This window comes from Triturus cristatus, chromosome 8 (assembly GCF_964204655.1).
Source record: "Triturus cristatus chromosome 8, aTriCri1.1, whole genome shotgun sequence".
Taxonomy (NCBI): Eukaryota; Metazoa; Chordata; class Amphibia; order Caudata; family Salamandridae; genus Triturus; species Triturus cristatus.
In genome coordinates this window covers 768,833,394-768,858,261 of record NC_140591.1, presented here as the reverse complement: position 1 = coordinate 768,858,261, position 24,868 = coordinate 768,833,394, and the positions used below count along the sequence as shown (strand labels likewise).

Genomic DNA, 24,868 nt, shown 5'->3' with positions numbered 1-24,868 from the left:
TCAAAGACACCCTGGCTCCAGGGTAGACAAGGAGCCACGAGGTGAACTAGTGCATGGAGTCCTCAACCAGCAAGTGGGAGGAAGCGTGAAAGTTGGAATCTCTGCATGGTGAGTTGGGGGAATGCCGCAACTTCGACCATCAGTGTCGAGACTCACCGTGGGACAATTGAGAGTGACGTCCACGGGAACGTCTCCAGAACCGGGCCCGCAAATGGACCATGCAGTGACTGCGAGAGCCTTACAGACAGGAGCGTTATCAGACGTCCCGGAGTGCCTTCGGTCACAGTAGACAACAGGAGTCGCACTCCTCACAGTCAGGGTGCTCTCCCAAACATCACATTCAAAACCAGAAAAAGCACACAGTTTCAACAAAGGGCATCGAAGAAGGCCAAAAACAGCCAGAGGTAACAGCTTCTATAGATCCACGTTGTAATCATGGAAAATAAGAAACGTCAGTGTGTCATGGAGGGGCTTATATGAACTCCAGTGACGTCGCATACGTGGACGAAGTCAGTACGCAGTGCTGAAAAATTCCGATCCAGTCTGGCGCCTGGGGAGAATTCTAAGGTAAGGAATATGCGGCTAGATGTCTATCAGATATGGTGGTAACCCAATTACAGTTCATGTCCGCAGCAGTCTTTCCTTCATCTCACAAATGGGAGGGCAAACAGAGACCAGAGAGCAACTTGCAATGGTGTAGGAGAAGCCCAGGGAAGCTTGCCGAAGTGGGGAATGTGCAGAAGCTAGCAGCATTGGGAGAAGTGTAGGGTACCTTGAAGTGGTGTTGGTGAAGCTATGGAAAGTTTGCAGAAGTGGGGAATGTTTGAAATCTCGCAGCATTGAGAGTAGTGACAGGTATCTTAAAGTGGTGTAGGTGCAGCCGAGGGAAGCTTGCAGACACAGAAGTGGCAGCCTCTATCATTAACTTTAGCGTGGGTTATACCGCAAGACCAATCACTGATGGAGCAAAATGGTTAATCTACAAAATAAAAACCAGACCACTGACAGTAAGCAATGATTTGAAACACTTAGTTCTTCCATGATTTCAAAGCACAATTAGCATGTGGTGTGCTCATAGCGTGTAAGGCTCACAGTAGACCCACCCACACCACTAGGCCTAGTAAGTAGAATTCAAAATGAGCCTGTTTTTTTATCCTTGTGCAGAAAGGCGAATGGGAAGCAAGTTGCTGTGAAGGCCCAATTAGACTTCCAAACTGGTTGAGGGAAAATGAAACTCCCACCACTGAGTGGAGAGTCTGGCCTCCAGTAACATTACCCACTTCCCATAAGAGCAGCAGTTTGCCAAACTCAAGGAAGTATGCGGCCTACAGAACAGTCGGTGCCCTAAAGCCACAGGGTTTACCAGTCAGGAAAAGCTGGAGCACCGGGCCAGGGTCTCCCGCAGCCCCGCCAATCACTACAAGAGAACAGGCTCAGCAATACTGCCTCTGAGAGGAGGAAGCAGAGGGCACTGGAGAATAAGCCAACAGGCCGCAGGGAAAAGACTGCAGCAAGAGCACAGGGTACAGCACCAGGCTAAAGGGAACAGAACCAGTGTGTCTTGGTGCACATTGACCGCCTCTCAAAGATAAAAAATCAGGGAGATAGGATTGGAGATCAGGGGTCAGAACTTACTAGAGTGAACACCGGTGACTTTGGTGCCAAACTGTCACTATCGATGAGCTATCACAGCCTGGACCCAAGAGATACCTGGGCACAAGAGAAACCATCTATGTGTAATCAGCTCCACAGGGCGGCGCCGGCAACTGAAAAAAAACAATCGGAAAAGGTAGCCATTTTACCTCCTCTCCCCCCACACACTCGCGCCCGGTGTGGCACCGCAACCCTTACTACTTCCACCAACTGAGACAAGCAAGTGTGAGTGGCTACCACTGTAATCATCCACCCTGTTCACCACTAGGAATCTGCGCCAGTCAGTCGGAGTAAGCTTAGACAGTATTTCAGGGTCACGAGCAGCTGTCCAGGTGGTTCAGTTCAAAAAGCTCTTAAAAGCTGAGACAGGCGGAGACACCTCCAAGGCATTCACCCAGATTCTGATCTCAGTATTTTTGCAACACTGGCTGTCAGCCTTAACAGAGGTAAGGGACTGCAACACCTTTATCATTTGATTTTGATTTTAAATTAAGGCAAAAAATTGGCTAGTAGGCACAGCAATTAATACAGCAAACACAGACGCTGAGGACAAGGAGTTTGTAAAAACAAGCTGAAAATAAGCCCAGCCCAGGAAAAGAAACCAGAAACAAGCCCATCCCCAAAACAATGTTATTCTGTCACTAAAGGCAATGTTTCAATAAAATAAAACATGTTTACTTTTCAAGTTATCGGCCTGAAAGGATTTGGCGCAACAGAGCTGCTGACTTTGGGACTAAGGAACCATGTTCAAGTCTCGGCTCTCCCGGTGCCTACAAAAAAAATGCAGATTGTAACAAAAAAATAATAATGGCGGACTTTCAGTACAGACGGAAGCCGGCAATGGTTGAACTCCCTTTAAAAACTAAGCAAGATATTCGCAAAGCACATGCAATCATAATAAAATTAAACAAAGACAGACTCAAAATAAGGACAGAAGCCGATAATGGTTGAACTCCCTTCTGGTGAACAAAAAGAACTCTAAATATTAAACAAGATAAGTGTGAAGGTAATTTTTGTCAGGGAACGAAAATGAGCAGCTGGCAAGCCACTATAAAAATAAGTGCTCAAGGGGTGTCATAAATTACAGTAAGAGTAAGAGCACACGTAACAAGGGCAGTCCTCATGGAATGTTACAAAAGTCAACAAGGAGGGAGACTAGTAAGCGTATTCACCAAACAAAAGCCGGAATTTACAAAGGACAGTAAGAGTAACCAATCAAAAACAGGGGTGGTGCTCAAAGACCATATTGTAGATACAGCATGCCTCGAAGAGACAGAGCTCATGAGCTGCCTAGGCAAGACCTAAAAAATACATTGTTTACTTAAAGGATCGACTACTTGAAGCCCGGTATAAAAAAGTTCAAGAATAGGTGATTGCTGAGAGTATACAAATGCTCAGAATTTAAATGGATGAACTTGCAAAAAAAGTGAATTGATGAATAGGGAATTTTATGAGATGGAGGATCCCTTACAGCAGATCATAGTGGGGCATGTGCTTCTTTTTCTTCGCATCATTTAACTACATACTAAACATAAAAATTACATTAAGGGGGGGGGGGCGTAGCCACGTGGCGCAGCGAGATGGCCGCTTAATTCAGTAGCTCCGTCGGCACTGTCTCCCCCACGTCTATCCGTCCCACAAATCCGCCACCCAAGACGCAAAAAAGCTTACCTGAAGGCGGGCGGAACCCTAACCAGGAACTCCCAGGTCCAGTGGCCGCACATAGCCAGAGTTGCAGGTCCCGTTCACCTGAGGCCTGTACCCTCACCAAAGCCGGGGCCTGGCATGCCGGCTGAGGCCACGGAGGGGGCTAGGAGGCGCAGCCAAAATCTACTGCGGGCCCAGGGTCTTGACCAATGCGCTCAGCAGTGACATCATCAGGGCCAGTGACACCCGGCAGACCCGTGACACGACACGAAGGCTGACGGAGTGGCAGAGACAGTGCCACGAGTGGAGCCTGGCCAGTACCAGGCCGACAAATGCGGAGGGAGAGGGGCACGGTGCTCAGGCCTTCAGTGCGGACTTGGAGAGGGTGTGAGGAGGGGCAAAGTGTTGGTGTTGGGGGAACAAGACAACCCCTGCCTTCACCCACATCAAAGCAGCGGAGAATTAGTGACGGACTCCCTCCCACGGAGAAGGTGCCCAACGGAGTATGACAGAGCCCATAACTGCTGAGAGGCCCTGAAGGTCGATCGAGGGAGAATTGGGCTCCGTTGAGTGGCTCAGACTCAGAACCATCGGGGGTCGGAGAGAAAAAGGCAAGCCGCAGCGCCCTGGGCCATACTGGGAAGAGAATATGGAGAAGACCAAAACAGGGACGAAGGGCCCCAAAACTGTCCAAACTAACAAACTAGACCACTACACCCTCCCTAAAGACACATTACAAGAATTGCATGCCAAAGGCAAATCCGGAGGCGAACCAGGAGGGGAGAGCCAGGAACTGACATTTAAAGACACCATGGAGGCAATAACGGGGGTCAAGACCTCGTTGGAGCATAAGATGGACTCAATCTCGATCGAAGTGAACCTCATTCGAGCGGACCTCACCAAAATCAATGAAAAGGTTAAACCCTACAGCGAGCTTAGTGGATGATGTCACACAAATCCAAGGGGATATTCATGACCTACAAACCTTCCGCAAGTTTGCGGAATACAAGCTGGACGATTATGAGGGGCGCCTTCGGCGGAACAACATACTGGGGGTGCAGGAGAGGGCAGAGGGGCAAGCATCGGACCTCTTTGTGGAGGATCTAATCCTGAACCATCTGCAGGCCAAAGGACTCAGAACATTTTTTGTGTCATAGAAAGGGCGCACCGGGTCCTGGGAAGGCGTCCAAAGCCAGGGGCTCCCCCACGCCCGATTCTAGCGAGTGTTGAATTTCAGAGACAGAGATGTGATCCTAAAGAACGCCAGAACAGCTCCCCCACTCCGCTACGACAACGCCGAAACTTCACGCAGATGGTGCAGAGGAGAACCTTTCAGATGGTTAAAAAGACTCAGAGAGAGGGTTTAAATATGCAATGCTGTTCCCGGCGCGACGTCGTGTGGAGGCTGAAGGACGGGCCTGGTTCTTCGAACAACCGGAAGCGGCTTCCGACTGGCTTGAGAGCCGGACAGATCAAGACTATAACGATCGTGACCTTGGCGACAAGTCAGACTCCCAGCCAAAGGGATGAGGGGGCCTAAGAAGATGGGTCCTCTTCTGACCGAACTGAGTCTTAGACTGTGTTGGGACAGGTACCTGGGACCTATAATTGCTGAACTCTGATGAGGGTCTTCTCCCAGTAACTTAAATTTAGACCAGTGGGATACGACTCTTCTTGGAAAGCACATAGCCGTGATCGGGGGGTTCTAGTTCAAAATAGGCAGTTTCACGCCCAGAGTGCAGGGAAGCAAGGAGGGGGGTTGTGGGGTTGGGGGTTCGCAGTTGTTTAAGGTTATGGTTTTAGCATCAACAAGACACATTGGCATCGATACAGAGGACACAGACTTATTCTAGACTCAATGAGTGCACAGTGGGACAAAAGTGCTAAAATGCTGGAATGTCAAAGGGCTCGGGATGAGATCAAACGCAGTGTCGTCCTGCAGTATATAAAACGGCAAGACCCTGACATTGTCATGCTTCAGAAAACACACCTGGTGGGAAACTCCTGTAAGGGGATGCATAGATGGGGATACAAAATGGTGGCACACGCGGGGTTCACAACTAGCTCACAAGGCGTTGGCATTATGATGAAAAAATCATTCACCCTCACTGTGAGTTCCACATGGACGGACGATCGTGGCAGATATATAAGAGTCACGGATCTATGGGAAGGACACTGACTCATGTCAGTGTACATACCACCTGGCCTGCAGAATACCACATTTAAAGACCTGGGCACTATCTTACTATCGCTACCAGAATGCCTTCTAGTGCTTGGAGGCGACCTCAACTCAGTGGCCTCAGGCACGTTGGACCGCCACACTCCACGTGAGATAGGACCATCGTCTCATTGGCTGCCAGACTTCCTTGAGGTTCTGGGGCTAGCTGACGGGCGGAGGACAAGCAACCTAGAAAAAATTCAACACACTTTCCGCTCCGGGGCCCACCACAGCCTTTCCCGCATAGACTATATCCTAATCCTCCCCTCACAAGTCGCTCACATCTGCGAAATCAGGCACTTAGCCAGGGGCATCTCCGATCATTCCCCGCTGTGGGTGCACATAGTCCTTAGACAAGCAAGGGTGGGGAAAATTGCCACCATTAGCCCGTGGTATCTCCGGGACCCTGTAATCCGTAAAGACCTAGTCAAAGCCATAGATAACTAATTTCAATAAAACGAGGGGCCGGTGCTCTCCTCCCAGACTCTATGGGAAGCCTTTAAGTCAGTAATCCGGAGCCCAGTCCTGTTCCTAATAACCGGGATGAAGAAAGATAGACAGAAGGAGATCTCAGAAGCTGAGGCAGAGATCTACCGGCTGGAAGGGGAATTGGAAACTGAGATTACACCAGAGATACTACACTCACTACGCCTCAAACAAGACCAATACAAGGCACTAGTAACTGACAGGGCCAAAAGTCTGGAGAGGGAAAAAATGGGCAGAATATATGACCTGGGATACAAGGCGGGGAAACTAAAAGCTTGGCTCTATAAAAAGGAGTGGGCAAGTAGACTGGTACCGGAACTCAAGAGCACGGGTAGTATTTCCATAACTGACCAACAGGATATCGCAAACTGGTTTGCCAACCACTTAAGTGCTGTATACACAACCGTCGCACCCTATACTGAGGAGGACTCTCACGAGAAACTACGGGACATAGCGCTACACACACACAATCTGAAGAAGACCGTAACTTTTTGGAAAGTGATTGGACTACGGACGAAATAGCGCAGGCCATTAGATCGTTACACTCAGGGAAGGCCCTTGGTCCCAATGGCATACCCATCGAGTTGTACAAACTCAGGCCTGACAAATTAGCCCCATGTTTAAAAGCCAGGTTTGATGAAAGCAAGGAGCTGAGGACATTGCCAATGGACCAAAGGGGTGGCTACATTAGACATCCATAAAGAGGGTAAACCCAAAACGGATTGTGCCTCATACAGACTGATCTCACTCCTAAACACAGAGCCCAATATTCTAGCCAAGCTCCTTGCCAATCGCCTAGTCAAAGTAATTGGGGGTCTTGTACACCCTGATCAATCATGCCACACCGAAAAACAGCGCTGAACTTGCGCAGAGTCCATGGGGTCTGGGAAGAGCAGCCATAATCCAAGTACCAGCTATAATTGTATCTTTGGATGCGACCATGGCATCTGATACCATCAAATGGCCATATCTCTTGGCAGTGCTCGCAAAAATGGGGTTTGGTCCGGGCTTCACTCAGTGGATGCGCCTCTTGTATTCTGAACCCATGGTACAGGTCATGGTCAACGATAAAAAAATCAGATACATTAACACTGAGTCGCGGGACCAGTCAGGGGTGTCCGCTTCCCCTCTTATGTTTGCCCTAGCTTTGGAACCATTGGCACCATGGATTAGGAGGGGCCCAGTAGTACAAGGTTTGCGTTTGTCCCCTGATTGGGAGGACCGCATTTCACTTTACGCAGATGACATACTATTGTACCTGGCCTCCCCCAGGAAGTCCCTGGTGGCGGTCCTGGACATCCTGGCAATCTTTGGCAGATACTCTGGGCTCTCCATCAACTGGAATAAGTCACTCCTGTACGTCCTCAAGGGAGACCCTCCATCTCCACCACAAGACTGCCCAATACAAACTAGCCCAGTGTGCTTCAAATATCTGGGAATCTTTATTTCCTTGGACCAAACACTCCATTTCAATCACAATCTTCTCCCTCCGCTACAGAGGCTTAAATTAGATATAGCCAGTTGGAAAACGCTTTCTCTCTCACTACTGGGCAAAGCGGCTCTTCAAAATGATGTTGTTACCCCGTCTTTTGTATGCCATGCAGAATTCTCTAGACCCTGTCCCGATTACATATTTTAAAGAAATCGAGGACCTCAAGAGTGATTTGTTATGGGACGGGAAGCCTCGCTTTGCACTGAACACGCTCACACTGAATTGGTATGATGGGGGAATTGGCCTCAGATATCAAAAAATACTACTGGGCAGCGCATATTGCGGCCATCAATCACGATACCTATGGTCGCCTCGATGATCCCGGGTATATCATGGACAGGTGGCTCTTCCAAGGGGGAATTATAACAGGGCACTCTAGTCAAAACCTAACTGATACCCACTGACGGGCCAAACTAAACACTCAGTTCATATCTGGCATACCGCCACTACAACCCTAGGACGGGGGGTAGAAACTTACGTTAGCAACTCCCTTATGGGACTCCGAAAAAGCTGGGTAATCTATGGAAGTCGAAGGGATTCGATAGGTGGGAACTCATTGGGATCTTGCAAATTAAAGATATGTGGGAGAAGGGTGAAGTGAAGACATTTGCCTCTCTACAACAACTGCAAAAACAGTTGATGGACAGAATGCAGAATAATATCATACATTCCCCCCCAGTACAGAGATCTGGGCCTAAATCCATCGTTTGTTTGCTCACTATGCCATTCCAGTTGGAACCCAGCCATACGCAAATCAGTCTTGACCCTGTGCCTCATGGAAACAGTCCAGCCCGAACTGCCAAGCCAGGTCCTCCCTGGACTGGAAACAAGCATCCTAGGACCGGTTGAGGCACAGGGTCAAGACTGATTTGCATATGGCCAGGTCTAAACTGGGGTGGCATGGTGAGCAATAGAATAATGGATTTAACCCAGATCTGTTGACTGGGGTGAACGTATGATGTATTCAGCATTCCGTCTATCATTTGTTTGCGTAGCACTCTCTACAACAAGAGTTAGCTGACACAGAGCGATTTCGATACACACAAGTCCGCCACGCACTGCAATCACACCTCCCGAGAGGCTCCTCCCCCCCCCCAAATCCTCCCCGTTGGAAGATTGATTGCTGGATGGTCACCTGCCCGAGAAAACTATATAATTAACATATAAATAATTGATCAATAATATGGCAGATCCACTCCAGCCACTGCGGGAGAAATGGGTAAGGGCATCGAATTGGACGATGAAGAATGGCAAGAGGCGGTATCTTCACCAAGAGTGGTGGCAATCTCAGCTCTACTCAGGCTAGTGCAGCTCAAATTTCTCCAGAGTATATATTACCGGGCCTCGACTGGTACAAATGGGAAGGGCTGAGGGAGGAGAATGTAGGCGAAAGTGCGGCCAAGTAGGCACATTCTTGCACATAATATGGGAATGCGAACACATACAATCCTATTGGCCGAAAAATACATGACATACTAAGTGACGTACTCGCCTTAGTCCTCCACCCAGAAGCATGTAGGTGCCTCCTGAATATATGGGAACCTACTGATGTGAATAGTTACCATACACAGTGGGCTACACTGGGATTATTGTTGGCAAAGAGGAATATTGCACAACTGTGGGGAGCGGCGCAATCACTCTGTAGAGGCCTGGGAAAAAGACCTCGACTGGTGCATGTATAGAGAAAAGACTGTTTACACAGTCCGGGCTGATCTAAAAAATGGTCCCGAATCTGGAACCCGTGTAACTCCTACCAAGGGGATATATGCAGACCGCCACGTAGCATTGATCAGGATGATTCCCCTACCCCGTAAACCCCCCCCCTCCCCATGTAATGTCACAAAGAGCTGCTACTCATGGTCTTCTCCAAGTAAGAATGTACTGATTCCTGTGTACTGTATATCTTATGTCTATGAATGTTAATAAAAAGACATTAAAAAAAAAATTACATTAAGACCATGTATAAATAAATAAAAAAATATATATTACCAATCTCGGAGGAAAGTGCTGCCTCAAAGATTTACCTCCCTTTGTATTTCTTGCCCTGTAAATTGTGGCTGTAGCCTTTTTTCTTTTTGTTAATGTATACTGCAATACAATTGCTAAAAAAAAATTTTTTTAAAGTTCACGGCATTATAAATGGGTTCTTCACTGAGGGGTTTAGAGTGACAAACAAAATGAAAGCTTGTGTTTTCTAAGGTGCCACTTGGAATTCCAAGGTGAACAATCCTGTTATTAAGATACTCAAACAAATTTGTGTTCTACATGCCCAAAACCCCCGCACCCAATTTTATCTCCCCATGCTGTTACCAACTGTGAACAGTCATATAGGAGCCATACAAACATCACCTTCATCTGCTTCAGTCCGCTGCCATGTCTTACACCTGGTGTGATTTAACCCACAACCCCTACCCTCTTACTGTCTTTCCTTCACTACCTAAATGAAAGAAAAAGTATAAGCACCCTACAATCGTGGATCGCTAGTCCATTATCCACCTCCCGCACATCCCAAATACTCAAAACGGGTTTCCTGCTTCCCCATCCGCATTTACACTCATCACTCTACCAAAATAAAAATGTAAACACATTTTTTTTAAAACTGGTGTTCCACCATATCACTCCCATACTCAGAGGAGCGCTCCTCAAGCTAAAATAAAAATACTTGGCCTGCTGCCACCCACCACCACCACCATTTCCCTCTCCCTCCTTAGTGAAGCCTTGCTTTCTGCTCTGCAAGAAGGGAGTGGGTGGTGCACTAACAGGCTGTCCAACAGCCCTGTCAGTGGGAGTTAAAGCACACCCAATGGTGCCAGGAAATTTGTCAGTCCCCCCCCCCCTCCAGGTACACTGCCCACATACACAAGCCTCTAACAGATCTGCGTACACACAAGAGAGGACGAAGAGCGAGAGGAAACTGCGATCCTCCATTCAGCTACTTTGCTCGAATCTCTGGAGACCTAAACGAGGAAGGAGAACACAAGGGGAAGCAATTACTTTCCCTTATGATTCAGCAATAGTGAGAAAAAACTTGTTTTGCACTATTGCTACATCACAGCAGAGACTATCCAGATTAAGAATCCATTATTAATGCTAAGAGCCCTTTATAAGAACTATATATACAAAATATATTTGAAGGCTCAATGGTTTTAATAGTGTAAAGGATCTTAATCTAGAATTCTTATAAATTGCTGCAGGTTCAGCAGTTCCTAGTTTATAAGTGAATGCTTGCCACATATTTACTTTTTTTTTTCGTAAATCAGAACAGGCTTCTCGTTGCAAGTTGTCTACATCTGTTGCCCCAAGTTAGGTGTGTTTTTCCATCTCCAGCAGTACCTCTCCTGTGTATGGTAGCACATCCCATTCTACTACATCCTACTATCTTGGGCAACTCTGCACATTATAACCCTTGCACTTATTAAGTCCTGCCAACCTACTCTGCTCTCTGCGCCTTCAAGACAATATCAGTCTGCAGAAACACGTTGTTGAGCCAACAGCGGTTTCACAGGAATATAAGATGTTACTTAGCAGACCATTACTGTGCAAGTTTTTACTACGATGTTTTTACATCGCAAATACCATTACTACGCAAAATTTAACTGCCCATGCTTTTAGTTCACAAATACATTTAAAAGTACTACATATGCATTTACTTCACAGTATATTACTAACTATACAACTTCTACGCATTTTTGACTTTTACCCTTACCCTTTTACACTACATTACCCTACACTACCCAAACACCACTACACTACCCTAAAACATTACTCTACACTACACAAAAACCACAACACTACCCTAAACCCAAAATACACTACTCTACACAACAAACACAAACTACACTGCCCCACATACCTCGCTCTCCTCGTGGTTTCCCGCTTCACTGTGCTTCCTCTCTAATCCTGCTTCAGGTGTCGTCAGAGCTGCACGTCGTTGTTTGGAAACGGAAGCGCTTCCTTTGCCAAACAACGATGTGAATAGTCAGCAAAGTAATTGACTTTGCTAAGTAACGGTATATGCGAAGTAAAAGCATGCAAACTTAAAGAATGCAAAGTAAAATATTCTGCTAAGTAAAAAATGTGTAGTAATGGAAAGTCGTAGTAGTGGCCGCTTAGTAATGGTAGATTACCGTTTCACAGTGCCACTGAAGTTTTTCCAGACACGTTCCTTCAAAATGGAAGAGAATATATATCTTAACCTAATAGTAAACACATTCTGCATAAAATACACTCACCTTTCCAAAAGAGCCCTGCCCTAGTACTTTGAGGAGCTCAAAATTCGAGGAATCTGCTTTTTCATGTCCTTCCTTCACATGGTGAGTGATGGCAATTTCCTTGATACTGCCTTCTTCCTGCAAGCAAACAAACACAAACAAGGTCAATAAAATGCTAGACACTCGAACATATTGATTTTATTTACTAACACAAATTCAGGTTTCATTTGAAACAATGAAGGATTGTTTTTTCTGTTAAGTAAAAAAATAAAAAAAAAATAAGGACCACCATTTGGAGAGCCCATTGACTCAGTATTAGGGATGTTGCAGCAGTTTGGAATTTCTGCAGAAACAACCATATTTTAAACCCAAACCATAGGGAACACATCATACTTGTATTCAATGGCTCCCACTGTGCTATTGTCCCTGTGCTACATGGACAGACTAGCAGTACGCCCCCAGCACAGTGAGACCCCTCGCCAAACAGGTAAAGTCCACAATAACAATAAAAATGTAGGCAAACCTAGAAGTTTGTATCTGTGCAACTTGGACCCCCTCCTCAAACCTACCCTCCTCTGTACATTCATTGATGTGTGAGAAAGGAGACTATCTCTATGGTAGGAGGATCATTGGGAAGAGTTACATAAGCGAGCCACACAATAAAACTAAACAAAGTGAGAGTCAACATTATAGGGGCCTAAATAGCCGCATGTTCAGGTTTAGAGCAAGTACCCCTACAACACTACTCTGTTACGAATAACACTGTTTAGGAAAAAAGTAATGGATAGTTAAACCAGTGTACAGGAGCTGGGAAGAGCACTTATTTCCTTTTCCTCCATAGTTACCTTTGTAAAGAGGAGGTACGTTACTTGGCGCATTTAATTTCCATGGAGTTGTTTCTATGGGAAACTGTATAGCATTAGAATGGTGTCAATTTGTAATTGACAAGCTACACTGCAGTGTTATAATCTACAATGCAGTGTTATAATATTCTGGAGATTTGAATTTATAGACTGTCACAGTCTTGGTAAAAGAAAAAAACAAATAGGCCCCAGTCACATAGAAAACTATGACGCGTTTTCATAAAAAACCATCAGCCAACGTGTTTCGTCCATTTAAACATTGGACTACTTCAGGGCAGCTAAAAAGTCAAACGCCTATATTGATCACAAAGGTATGCACCAAAGTTCAGGTCGCAATTTCAAATTAAGTGACCGGAGAGTTGCTAATGCGACGGGACGCGCTAACATTGCAGTGCATACGGATAGGTGGATAAATTCTCCACTACATGGTGCACCTCTTATTGTGTTTTGCATACTGATGCCATTCGCTTCAATCTGACAACGCCTATACATTTTATTGCTATTCATCGCCGTTTGGGAACCAGTCTATAAATATTCTTCAGGATTAGGACTGCCATTTGAAACATTCTTAATTTCCGAACTAAATTTGGAATTTCGCTAGGAACTTTGGTTCATACCTTTTTGATCAATATAGGCATTTGATTTTGTAGCTGCGCTGAAGAAGTCCAATGTTTAAATGGAGGAAACGCATTGGCTGATGGTTTTTTATGAATTGAACAATTAAATAAAGGAATTAACGATAATCTATGGACTGTACAGACACTTATGTATAAGGAGGAGTCATATCACATTGTTGTTTTTTGACACTGTCTTAGTTTATATATGTGTCTGCATGTGGTGCAGCTATAACTGTGTAGTGCTGTTCTATACTCCCTGTTGAAGGAAGGCACTGCTGGGCAGGAGGTACATGTGGAGATTTGCACACAGGGACATTCTCTTGGTCATAAATGACATAGGTGACTAACAATTGGGTGCTGCATGTAGTTTTGGTCCACTGCCCACATTTCGTGTAATAGATTACTTTTGTAGCTCCCTGGTCAATTCTATGCCCGACAGCAATGGTACCTCTGACCATACTGCGGTAGGGATTTTGAAATGGTTGGCAGTAGAAAGTGACATACATGCTCCTCTTCGGAGAGTTAGAGTTAAATGGTTCTACAATGACTTAAAGTTTGCAAAACTTAAACTGCGCCAAAAGGCAGAAAGACTATTCCTCCGTTAAAAAAGAAACTTACCAGTCGCTTCTTAAGCAAAAAAAAGACTCATCATACAAGTCAATTATACTTTTTTCCTCAGACAATTCAAATAATAAATCCAAGATGATCTTAAAAATTGTGGCCGAATTTTCCAATCTGGATAGAGTGACTCCTACTATTACTCCCACTCAAAATCTATGCGAGGACCTTAACGATTTCATTATTGACAACATTTCAAACATTAAAGCCAGTATCCTCTCCAGTCCTCATCTAGCTAGATCTACAACAGACTGCAACTCTGTCATGTCTGACCTGCCCACTATTAGCAAGGAGAGACTCATGGAACTACTGAGTAAAGTGAAATCAGGATCCCCAACTGATCTCTGCCCCCTAAGGCCATCAAAACAGTCTTCTCTCGCTTCCCTGATCCAGCCCTATGCTGGGGCTTCTCAATGTCTTGTTGGCTTTTGACATGGTCGACAATGACATTCTCGCGGATCGTGTCGAGACCGCAGGCTTCCAGGACACTGCTCGAAAGTAGATTACCTCATTTTTGAAGGACTGGTCCCAGGTGGTCAGGCTCGGTCTTCTGCTCCCCCAAGGTCATGCTGACTTGTGGTGTTCCTCCTCACCACCCTACCTCTTTAATCTATAAATTCGTCCACTGGTGCATGCCTTGAATCCAATAAATGTCAAAGTCTACAATTATGCAGATGATCTCAACTGATCTACACTATGGACAACTCCCCAGAATGCAAAACTTCTTTAAAGAACACAATTCTGTTTATCTGAGACTGAATAAAGGACAATCAACAAACTGAACTCAGACAAAACTGAAATGGTCATTCACAGAAATAAACATGACCTGTGGAGGTCCACATTCTGGCCTTCCACTATGGGCTTTCCTTCTTTGCCAAATAATTCAGTCACGAGCCTCTGAATATTGATCGAAACTCAATTAGAGACTGTAATTTCTTCCTCTTTTCTACAACTGTGGAAAATCAGAAAGATCATCAAACTACTCTCCTTTGAGGCTATCACTCAGGTTATGCTTGCTTTGGTCATCAAAACCCTAGATTATGCCAACTCTCTCTACTTGGGCATCCCCAAGGGCCTGAATCGCAGCCTCCAACTGGTCAAAAATCAGGCAGCCAGGCTACTGTACCAACAACCTCGGAATTGTCACATTACCCCCCACCTTCTTAGGAAACTGCACTGGCTGCCTGTAGAACAGCGCGCCATCTTCAAGGCTGATTGCCTTATTTTACATCATTACAGACTGGCAGTCCCACCTTTATCTCTGCTCGTATACAAAAATACACCACCACTCGCAACCTGAGATCTATGCACTCAAATTTTCTTGGCACTCCCACCTTAAATAAAAACTTTTTTTTTTATTTTTTATTTTTTTATTTTTTTAAAAGAAGTCTTCACGGTTTACGATTTTTGGTCCTAAAGACATGACTTTTCAGGCTCACTTATGAGTAACAATAAGTTGGGTGATAGGTTTCAGCTATCTAAACATGAACATTCAGAGCATTGAAAAATGCTTTAGATGTTTGTGCGACTAACAATAGGGCATGGGGGGGTGGGAAGACTACCACAGGGAGGGGAGACAGCTGATGTGGAAGGCTGGTGCAGTGCCTTCTGCGAGTTTATTGGCAGCAGGGAAGGGAACAGGTTGCAGGGGAGGGGCCACAGCGAATATTGTTTCAGGGCATAATGTTTCAGGCCCATGGCATCAGATAATAATAGGGGACATGGCTAATGCCCACACAAGTGAGGAGAGGGAATCTTGGTTGGGGCACTGGGACGGCCTCTAAAGGGCCTCACTGGGGCAGCTATCATTCAGGGTAGCGGGGGACCTTGGTGGGTGTGGACAGCAGGGTTCTGGGCAGCACCATTCAGAGACAGCGGTAAGCCAGGTAAATTCAGATGTAGCAGGGGTCCCTCGCCAGCCAAGGGCCCACTCCTGCGTTAGTCGTATTCATGTTTGAGTGGAGTAGGGAGGACGATGGAGAGGCTGTAGAGCAGGTGGCTGGGGTGTCCAGGGGTGAGATGGAACTAGGTCTCAGGAGGCAGGTAAGGGGAGGAGGGAGGGGCTCAGCGCAGAGCAAGATAAGTGGCCCTGGGTCCCAGGGGTGGAGGAGGTCTGGGTCAGGAAGGCAGAGGGAGCCAGTACACCAGTTCTGTCTACGCTCGGCAAAAGAGAGGAGCATCTTTGGGTTCCAGACGCTATAGAGGTTGGTGTGGCTCACATGTACAGAGGTGAAGAAATGGCAGGGCCCTGGGCGGTTCACCAGATGACTTCAGGAGACCTCATTGCAGCTGGCAGATGTAGGTTTGGTACAATTGCATCACCTCCGCCCACAGCAAGGTCACTGACAAACTAACAGCTATGGCGCAATCGATAGAAGAGTGGCGTCAGCAGAAATGTATAGTGGGGTGGGGTTATTAAGGCTCCCTGGATGCTGCATCTCGGCCCACACCTAAGGCCAAGTCATTGGTAACTCGGTGGAGTGGGAGTGCAGGTCTGAGCTGGGCCTAAGCAGAGGACACCATGGGTGTGTTGCTTGTGGATTATGAGGGGGCAAGCCTTGATGATGGCGAGGTGCAGACGGTGAAGAGCCTGTGGAGGCACAGGGCTGATGCACAGGAGGGGGTACCGATAATGTGTCATCGTCTGTGCTGCAGACGAGGTTGGCTCAGCAGATTTCAGTGCTGGGGAATCAGAGGCCACCACTGGCGAGGCGGCATGCATCTGTACCTGTATGGGCACTGACCTGGGAGGCAAGTAAGGGCCAGAATGCTGGCATGGGTCCAGTCATGGTGTCCATGGGTGTGTACGCAGGGGTTGAGCACAGGGGCCTGGGGAGCGACTACGTAAGGGCAGGTATATAGCAGGCATATGGGTAGGTACAGAAGTCATTACAGATAACGTGCGAAGTGCGCAAGAAGCGGAATCAATAGGTAGTGGGGTTAGATGTAGTTGAGGGCAGTGGAGAGAGTGCAGAAGGGAAAGAGGAAAATGAGCAACTGGAGAGGTAGGAGCTCAAGATTAAGCAGTTGCTCTATATGGGCGTAACAAAGCCCTTGGGGGCGCACTGGATGTTGACTAAAAGAAAAAATATGGAATGGGAAAGATGTTAAAATGCTCAAGCTATTACATAGGGAGGTGCACGCAAATGAGGGGTCTAAGGAAGAAGAGTATGAGCTGGTAAAGAGAATGAGGGTGCCTTCACTATAGAAAAGTGGACCATGGAGTTCTTAATTTACGATAGAGTATTCTGCGTATCCGGCGTGCTGTGTAGTCATGTTCAAGTATATGGGCGTGGTCTGTAAGGCTCATATTACTGGGGGAGGTTATACCTGGGCCCAATAGGATGAGGAAGTCAGGGCATGATTGGTTTAGGATCCCGAGGAGCTGGACACAGAACTTTGGCAACATACCATGGGAGCTGCAAAGTCCAGGAAGACTATTTTTACATCCAGTGGTTTGCAGACACTTTACCGGTCCTCTCTGGAGCGCCCCACCCAGAGAAGGGCGGGACTTGCATACAAGGAGGGCAGAGTGGGGCAGGGGTTTCTTGTTGAGACTATAACAAGGAGTTGTGTATGCAAGACTTCAAGTTTCGAAATGAGCGCTCCAAGTGCTTGGCTAGGCACACCCTCAAACATGGTTTTGGGGCTGCGGGCGGGTACCAAAACAGAGTGCAGGAAAGTGTCAGCTCTACAATAACAGTCAAGGGACACATGAGCACCAGCAGTCATACGGCAACAGATGGAGCAGAGGGAGGGATCTTGTGCAAAAGGCTCATACTCCGGTTAAAGTGGACAGGTTGGAGTACTAGTTGGTCTTTTAGGATTGACCACAAAAGACAAGGGTATGCAAGACTGGTTCAAATGGGGTTTACAATTGGGGTATGAGAGCACCAGGGTTCAGAGATGGGCAGACAATTAGCGATCCACAAGGGAACATAGGAAGGCAGTACCGGACAAATTGGACAAGGTCTTGGAGGGGAGGATGGCAGGTCCCTTTGAAGAAAGGCCAATGGAACATTTGATTATATCGCCAATTGGTGTGGCTTTAAAGAAGGAACAGCAGCAGTTTCGGTTGATCCAGCACCTTTCCTGGTCAGAGGAGGATTTAGTTAATTTCATTTCAGAAGACATTACATCGGTGTCATATTCCTCAGTGACGGGGCCTCAGGGGCAATAATAGCAAAATGCGATGTGAAGTCACCTTTTCTGCTGATTTCGGTACATCCAGACGATTTTCAGCTATTGGACGCGATGGGCTGTTCAATATCGTGCACACCGTTTGAAGGCTTCAGCTAGTTTCTAAATTTGCTTTTTTCATGGCACACTGGTCACAGCCTGGTGCAACATTACCTAGAAAATTTGTTTTTTGTGGGAGCACTCTGCTCGATGGACTACCAGCAGATGCTGGTAAGTTTCCAGGAGCTCATGGGTAACTTGGGGATTCCTTTGGCGCCCAAAAAGACAATGGGCCCAAGTGCGGTTTTGTGATTCTTGGGGACTGAAATTGGTTCGCATAAAATGGAAGCAAGATTACCGCTGGACAAGGAGGTAGCATTGCAGGCTTTGTTGGTTGGCACGTAGACCAGGGAGAATGTGAAGGTGAGGTAGATTCAAGTGTTTCTGGGACCCCTGACCTTTGCTTGCAGGGCAGTCTGAGCAGGAAGGGCATTTTGCAGGAAGCTCAGTCTGGCTCGGTTGGTTGTCATGTTGACACATCAGGGGCGCTTGTAAGCGGGGATCAAGGAGGATCACAAGATGGAGTTTTTTCTTGAATTCCTTTAACGGGATTCTGTTGGTGAGGCGGGAAGATTTGGATTGCGATGTGCAGATATTCTTGGATGCGGCTGGGGGGTCTGGGTTCTGGTTTTTATTAGCAAAGAAAGTTGGTGCACGGAGGAATAGCTTGAGCATTGGAAGGCAGCGGGATGGAGCACGGAGTTATTAGAACTCTTCCCTTTGGTGGTTACCTTCACGTTATGGCAGCCGGAGTAGGCAAACAGAAGGGTGCTGCTCAGGGAGGCCAATATGTCCGTAGTGCAGGTTGTGAATAGAAAATCTGCCAGGGATCCACAGGTATTGAAGCGGAAGTGTGTTTTTGTGTTGGGCTGCTTGCAGCATGATATATCGTTTAGGGCACAGCATGTTCCGGAAGTGGACAAGGGCATTGCAGATGCTTTGTTTCGTTCACAGTGGAAAGGATTCCATGGGTTGGCCAAGGAAGCGGACAGCTGCAAAATGCCCATGCTGCAGGAGTTGTGGTCGGTAGGCAGCACAGGATGCAGCCGATCAAGATGGCCGCGACCTAGAGGAGCTCCGAAGGAAACACCGGTTCCCCAAGCAATCCGACATAGAATCCGGACATTAATCCTATCTCAACAGCCATTTCTTGAAAGCCGGAAGTGAGGGGCGCTGCTTCCCGGTCAAAACAGACTGCAAAAACGCTGGCGGGTGCGCGCCAAAGATTGAGGCCTGGACGCGTGAAGGCAGCCGGGGACTGGCGTAAGCTTTGAACCGTCGGAGGCAAACAAGAGTGGTGGGGCCGCGCGGAAAACGAGTGGCGTGCTGGCGGACGGCAGCTGCAGGAAATGGTGCATGCACACAACTAGCGGACGCATCGGAAGATTCTTTCTCTCCCACCCGTCCCCCCTCCCCGCTCTCTGGCGCGTACGGGCCTGCCTCGGCCCACGGGGCAAGAAGTGAAGCACAAAGGAAGTGCGCTCACGGAGAAAAGCGCGACCGGCGGCAGTGGCGGCAGGTGCTACCCCGGCTGTGCTGAGTGATCAGGGGCGCACTGTACCACTATATAAGGCCCTTGCTGAGGGGAGGTGCTTCGCTAGCCCCCAAACTCTGACCCGGGACCCCTGCTGATAACGTTGACTGCGTATGCAGCACATTTGCCGGTGGCAGGGTGATTGGGGCGCGCCCACGGTGAACAGCGCGACCCGTGCAGGAGAGCACGGGTGGATGGACACAGGTGCGGAGAGGGGCCAGGGCACCGAAAGACAATTGCACATCTCGCCTATGAAGTACGCCTGTGGGCTGGTCCACAAGAATCAAAAGGGACTTGCGGGTGCAGGCCTGGTAAAAGTGGCGGTGGGCAATATCCCTGCTGTGTTGACTGATCTGGAGCGCAAAGTAACACTCTAAACTGCCCTTGCAGGGGAGAGGTGTTTAACTAGCCCACAAACTTTGCCCCTGGACCCCAGCTAATACCAATAACGGCGCCTGCAGCACTATTGACTGTAAGATTGGCCGTGGCGCTGGCTCCGAGGCATCCGTGCGCATTTACTGAAGACGCTTCGACGGTCCAGGGCCCCGCCTAATTTCAGCTACCAGCGCGGTGGGAAACCCGACAGGCCGCGTGGCGAGTGTGCTCCCGCGGCAGGCGACTACCGGCTGGCGCAGTGCGTGATTGGGCGAAAATGGGGGGCAGAGGCCCTCGTACGAACTCACAGGGCAAACTGGATACATACGCCTACAATAAAGACCTTCCCGCTCCGCCTGAGCGCAAAGATGTACCTGCCAAAAGCTCCGATCTGGAGGGAGCAACGAAAGTGACGCTGGAAGATATTATGGCGGCTCTCGATAAAGTGCAATCAACGGTGGGGTCCATCTCCACTGATGTCTCCTTCCTGAGGGAAGACTTTCAGAAGATGACGGCCAGGGTAACGGAGGTTGAACATGTGACAAAATCCCTGTCGAAGGACACCACTGCACTGCTTCAAAGGGTTGGTCAGTTGGAAGCAGAAAATAGACTTATGGTGGAGAAACTGGACGACCAGGAGGGGCACTCTCGGAGCAACAACGTCCGTATCGTGGGTATTCCCCAAAGTGAAGGGAGTCCAGCTATGGATCTGTACATTGAGGATCTCATAAAACAGACTCCAACCCAGAGGACTTTCGGATTTCTTCTCTGTGGAAAGGGCGCACAGAGTGCCAGGGGGTAGACCCAAACCAGGGGCTCCCCCTAGACCAGTCCTAGCTCGCATTTTCAATTTTTGGGATAGGGATGCTATACTACAAACGGCGAGGGTGGCTCCGCCGCTACGTATCCAAAACTCTGTGGTGTCCTTCTTCCCAGACTACACGGCAGCAGTAACCAAACGTCGCAGGAGCTTTTTTGAAATAAAGAAAGAACTTAGACGCAGGGAACTATCATACTCCATGCTATTCCCGGCGAAGCTGCGTGTCGTGGCGGATGGCAAAACCTGTTTTTTTGAGAGCCCGGAGGAGGCCCATGAGTGGCTCGAGGGGTGGCGGCGTGTGGAAAAACCCGGACGAACGGAGAGGTGGCAGCAGCAATGCAGAGATGACTATTCCAGGGACCACAGAAGGGAGCAGGAGGAAGGCCGTGCACTACAGACTGCGACCGAGGAATGAAGTAGGGAACCATGGCCTACTTGAGTCACATCTTCATAATAAGATGTTATACGGCTTCACCAAGATGAAGGAGGCAGTTGCTACATGGGCCCAAGTATGCACAAAATGATTCTCCCCCTCGAATGTGGTAGGTAAAGAACCAAAATGACAAGACTGAACGACGGGCTGTGGCACGCTCTTGCTGATAATCTATTTTTGAGGAGGGGATGAGCGGCGGTGTTCCACGGACTTCTCCTCCCCCGCACGCAAGTACTGTTAATGGGAGTAAAGCACTCTGCTAAGTTGGGGTGGCGGATAGTTGGGGGTCCGTCTGGCAGGGACGCAGGGAGGGGGGTTCTTTTTCATTTTGGGTTTGGTACGTTTTTTTTTTTATTGTTTTTGGGCTAACCGAATTGTGATGAACATGCAATTGCAGATGCATTGGTTCTGGTCTTTGTTAAAACGACTGCTGGATATGTTATGTACCCTACAAGAGGGACCATTGAACGTCTGCATACATGCACACCCACCTCGATGCCATAACAACCATGCGTTCATCAGGAGAAGTTTGGTTTGGGTGAGCTGGGAGGTAGGATGATGGATGGGGGGGGGGGGGGGGGAGAACAAGACGTTGGTATTTTCTGTTCCTGGGTCAGTTTTGTATAAGGGCCGGCAAGGCGCACTTCCAGTATGTGATTAGGAAAAGTTTCTGGATGCACGATGTACATGATTCTGAGAGAGGGCAGATTGTGCGTGAGGGAAAGGGATGACGCAGACACGAACTGAGTCAAATTCACAGTTACCTTTGATGTCCCCGGTTATCCCCTTAACGCTGCTTACGTGGAACGTGCATGGACTGGGGGATAAAATAAAGAGAGGTCTTGTTCTACAATATCTAAAGAGATGTGCACCGGCGGTGGCCCTGTTGCAGGAAACGCACTTGATGGGCTCGGCTTGCAGGGCTATGGATCGATGGGGATACAAAATGGTGGTGCACTCTGCGTTCTCTTCAGGCTCAAGAGGTGTGGGGATTTTAGTGCGTAAACAATTCCCGCTGATCATACAACATGCACAAACGGATGACCAGGGTCGCTTTGCAGCAATTTCCTGTCAGTGGGAAGGGAAACTGTTCAATATCGTGTCCGTATACATCCGCCCAGCCCTTCACTCAGTGGCTCTCCCGGCGCTTAGCACATTTCTACTGGGTCTTCCAGAGGGTATGATAATGATTGGTGGGGACTTCAATGCTGCTATTGATGGAACTAGAGATAGGCACCCCCCAGGCAGAACAGGACAGGCACTGCGCGTCTGGAGGGGTTTGTGGAGGATCTCGGGCTTACAGATGCGTGGAGATACAGACACCCAGAGGCGAGGCAATTCACATTTCAGTCGGGGGTGCATAATAGCCTGTCACGTATTGAATATTTCTTTACAGCCGCAGAACATCTCACGAATGTGGTGGATGTTGAGATCCGCCCTAGGGGTATCTCAGATCACTCACCCATAATGCTAAAATATACGCACCATCACAAAGCGCGGAAGCGTGTCTATCCTGTGTTTCCGGGATATCTACAAATCCCTAAGATCTCAGAAGACATAATCACAACAACACGGCATTACTTCCAAGAGACCGCCTACTCAGTCCAGTCCCCGGGTACTCTTTGGGAAGCATATAAAACGGTGATTCGTGGGCAGGTCATTTCCTCGGTTGCAGGCCACAAGAGGGCTAAGCAAGCCGACTTAGATACCATTGAGTCTGACCTGCGCACTGCTACAGATCAACACGCACAGAATCCGTCATAAGAGACATCCCAAGCACTGCGCACCAAACAATGTGAATTTAGGGAATACCAGCTGGAGACGACTAAGGCCCGGATCCAAGCCACGCGGCACACAGTATACGAAATAGGTGATAAGGCTAGTAAACTTTTAGTCTGGCTTGATAAAAAGGAACTAGCACAGAGAACGATAGCGCAGCTGCGGACGCCAGATGGCTCGTTGGTGGCTGCGCCGGAGTAAATAGTGAACACATTAGCCCGGCATTTCAAGCAGGTATATGAATCACAGACGACTACAGAAACGATAGAGGCGCAGGCGTACATCAAAGATATTCAATTGCCTAAACTATCCCCAGAAGAAGCCCTCATCCTGGAAGCTGACCTAACGGTTGATGAATTGCAATTGGCTATCGGTTCCCTACAATCGGGGAAGGCGGTGGGTCCTAATGGTTTGCCCATCGAACTGTATAAAAAGACGGCCACTATGACTGCCCCTTATCTTTTAAATATGTATCTCGGGAGCCTAGCGGCGGGGTAGCGCCCGCGAGATCAACGAATGGCCACCATTGTGACGATGCCGAAACCCGGAAAGCCCCCTGAAGAGTGCGCCTCTTACCGCCCGATATCACTAACGCTGAAGCCAAAATATTAGCCAAGCTATTGGCGGCACGGTTGACCCCCCCCCATCTGGCAACCTTAATTCACCCAGATCAGTCTGGGTTTATGCCAAATAGGAGCACTGCTCTTAACTTGCGGCGGTTTCAGGGAGTAATAGCGCGCATGTCCCACATTCAGGAGCCGGCGGTTATCCTTTCCCTTGATGCGTGAATGGCGTTTGATATGGTAGAGTGGCCGTATCTTTTTGCAGTCCTTAGGCATTTCGGCTTTGGCCCAAAGTTTTGTGCGTGGATACAGCTGCTCTACGCTAAACCAATAGCACATGTAGCGGCCAATGGACATATATCCGGAGACTTCCCGCTGGCGCAGGGGAACGCGCCAGGGGTGTCCGCTATCCCCGCTGCTCTTCGCATTAGTGTTGGAGCCGCTGGCGGCGTGGATCAGATGGGAGCCGATGATTTGTGGACACCACACTGGGAAGACCGCATTTCCCTTTATGCGGATGATGTGCTACTGTACCTGACATCCCCCGAACGCTCCATCCTGGCGCTCTTAAATATTTGTGAAATATTCGGTCGGGTATCCGGATACACCATCAACTGGTCCAAATCGGTCCTATTTGTATTGCATGGTCCGACGCCGTTGCTTCCCAGGGGTTGCCCGTTGCAGGTCACGGAGACGACCTTCAAATATTTAGGCATTCATATTACACCTACACCTGATGAATTCCTGCAGAGAAATCTTAGACCTCCCCTGGGACGGTTTCAGCGCGATGCGTTAGTGTGGCGCGGTCTGCCGTTATCAATGCTGGGAAGAGCGGCGCTTTTTAAAATGATGGCGCTCCCACGTTTTTTGTATGTTTTGAAGAATACCCCGTTTCGAGTACCACTGAGCTATTTTAAAACAATCGCTTCGGAGGTTTCCGGTCTGATCTGGGGGAGTAAACCGGCGCGCATCGGGCAGGATAAGTTGGTCAGAAGCTAATATACAGATATACTACTGGGCAGCCCAATTAAAAGTGATTAATAGCTGGATGCACACTCCTCATACCGACCCAGCGTTTCAGGCGGATAGGCAGGGCCTAGGAGAAGCTGTAGTCCTATCGGTGCTGTATAATAGAGCTAAATCCAGACAACTGATTGGGCCAACAGCGCACACGGTTCATATATGGTACGAGGCGCATGCCAGGCTGGGTTGGAGGGGGGCTATTACACAAATGACACCACTCTGGACATCTCAGCGCCTTGGGCGATTAAAGAACAGTAAAGGCTTTGATAAATGGGATGTGATACGCATATCGACGGT

The 24,868-nt window shown here is 48.1% G+C and overlaps 1 protein-coding gene across 2 annotated transcripts in view; it reads right to left on the bottom strand.

Annotated features, from left to right (window-relative positions):
- RPS6KA3 (ribosomal protein S6 kinase A3) overlaps window positions 1-24,868 on the bottom strand; it is a 690,637-nt gene that overhangs the window by 526,161 nt on the left and 139,608 nt on the right. For both annotated transcript variants that reach the window (XM_085622203.1, XM_085622204.1), the window contains exon 3: window positions 11,729-11,845. In XM_085622203.1, coding sequence (XP_085478329.1) covers window positions 11,729-11,845 — 117 coding nt within the window. The remainder of the gene's footprint in view (window positions 1-11,728; window positions 11,846-24,868) is intronic.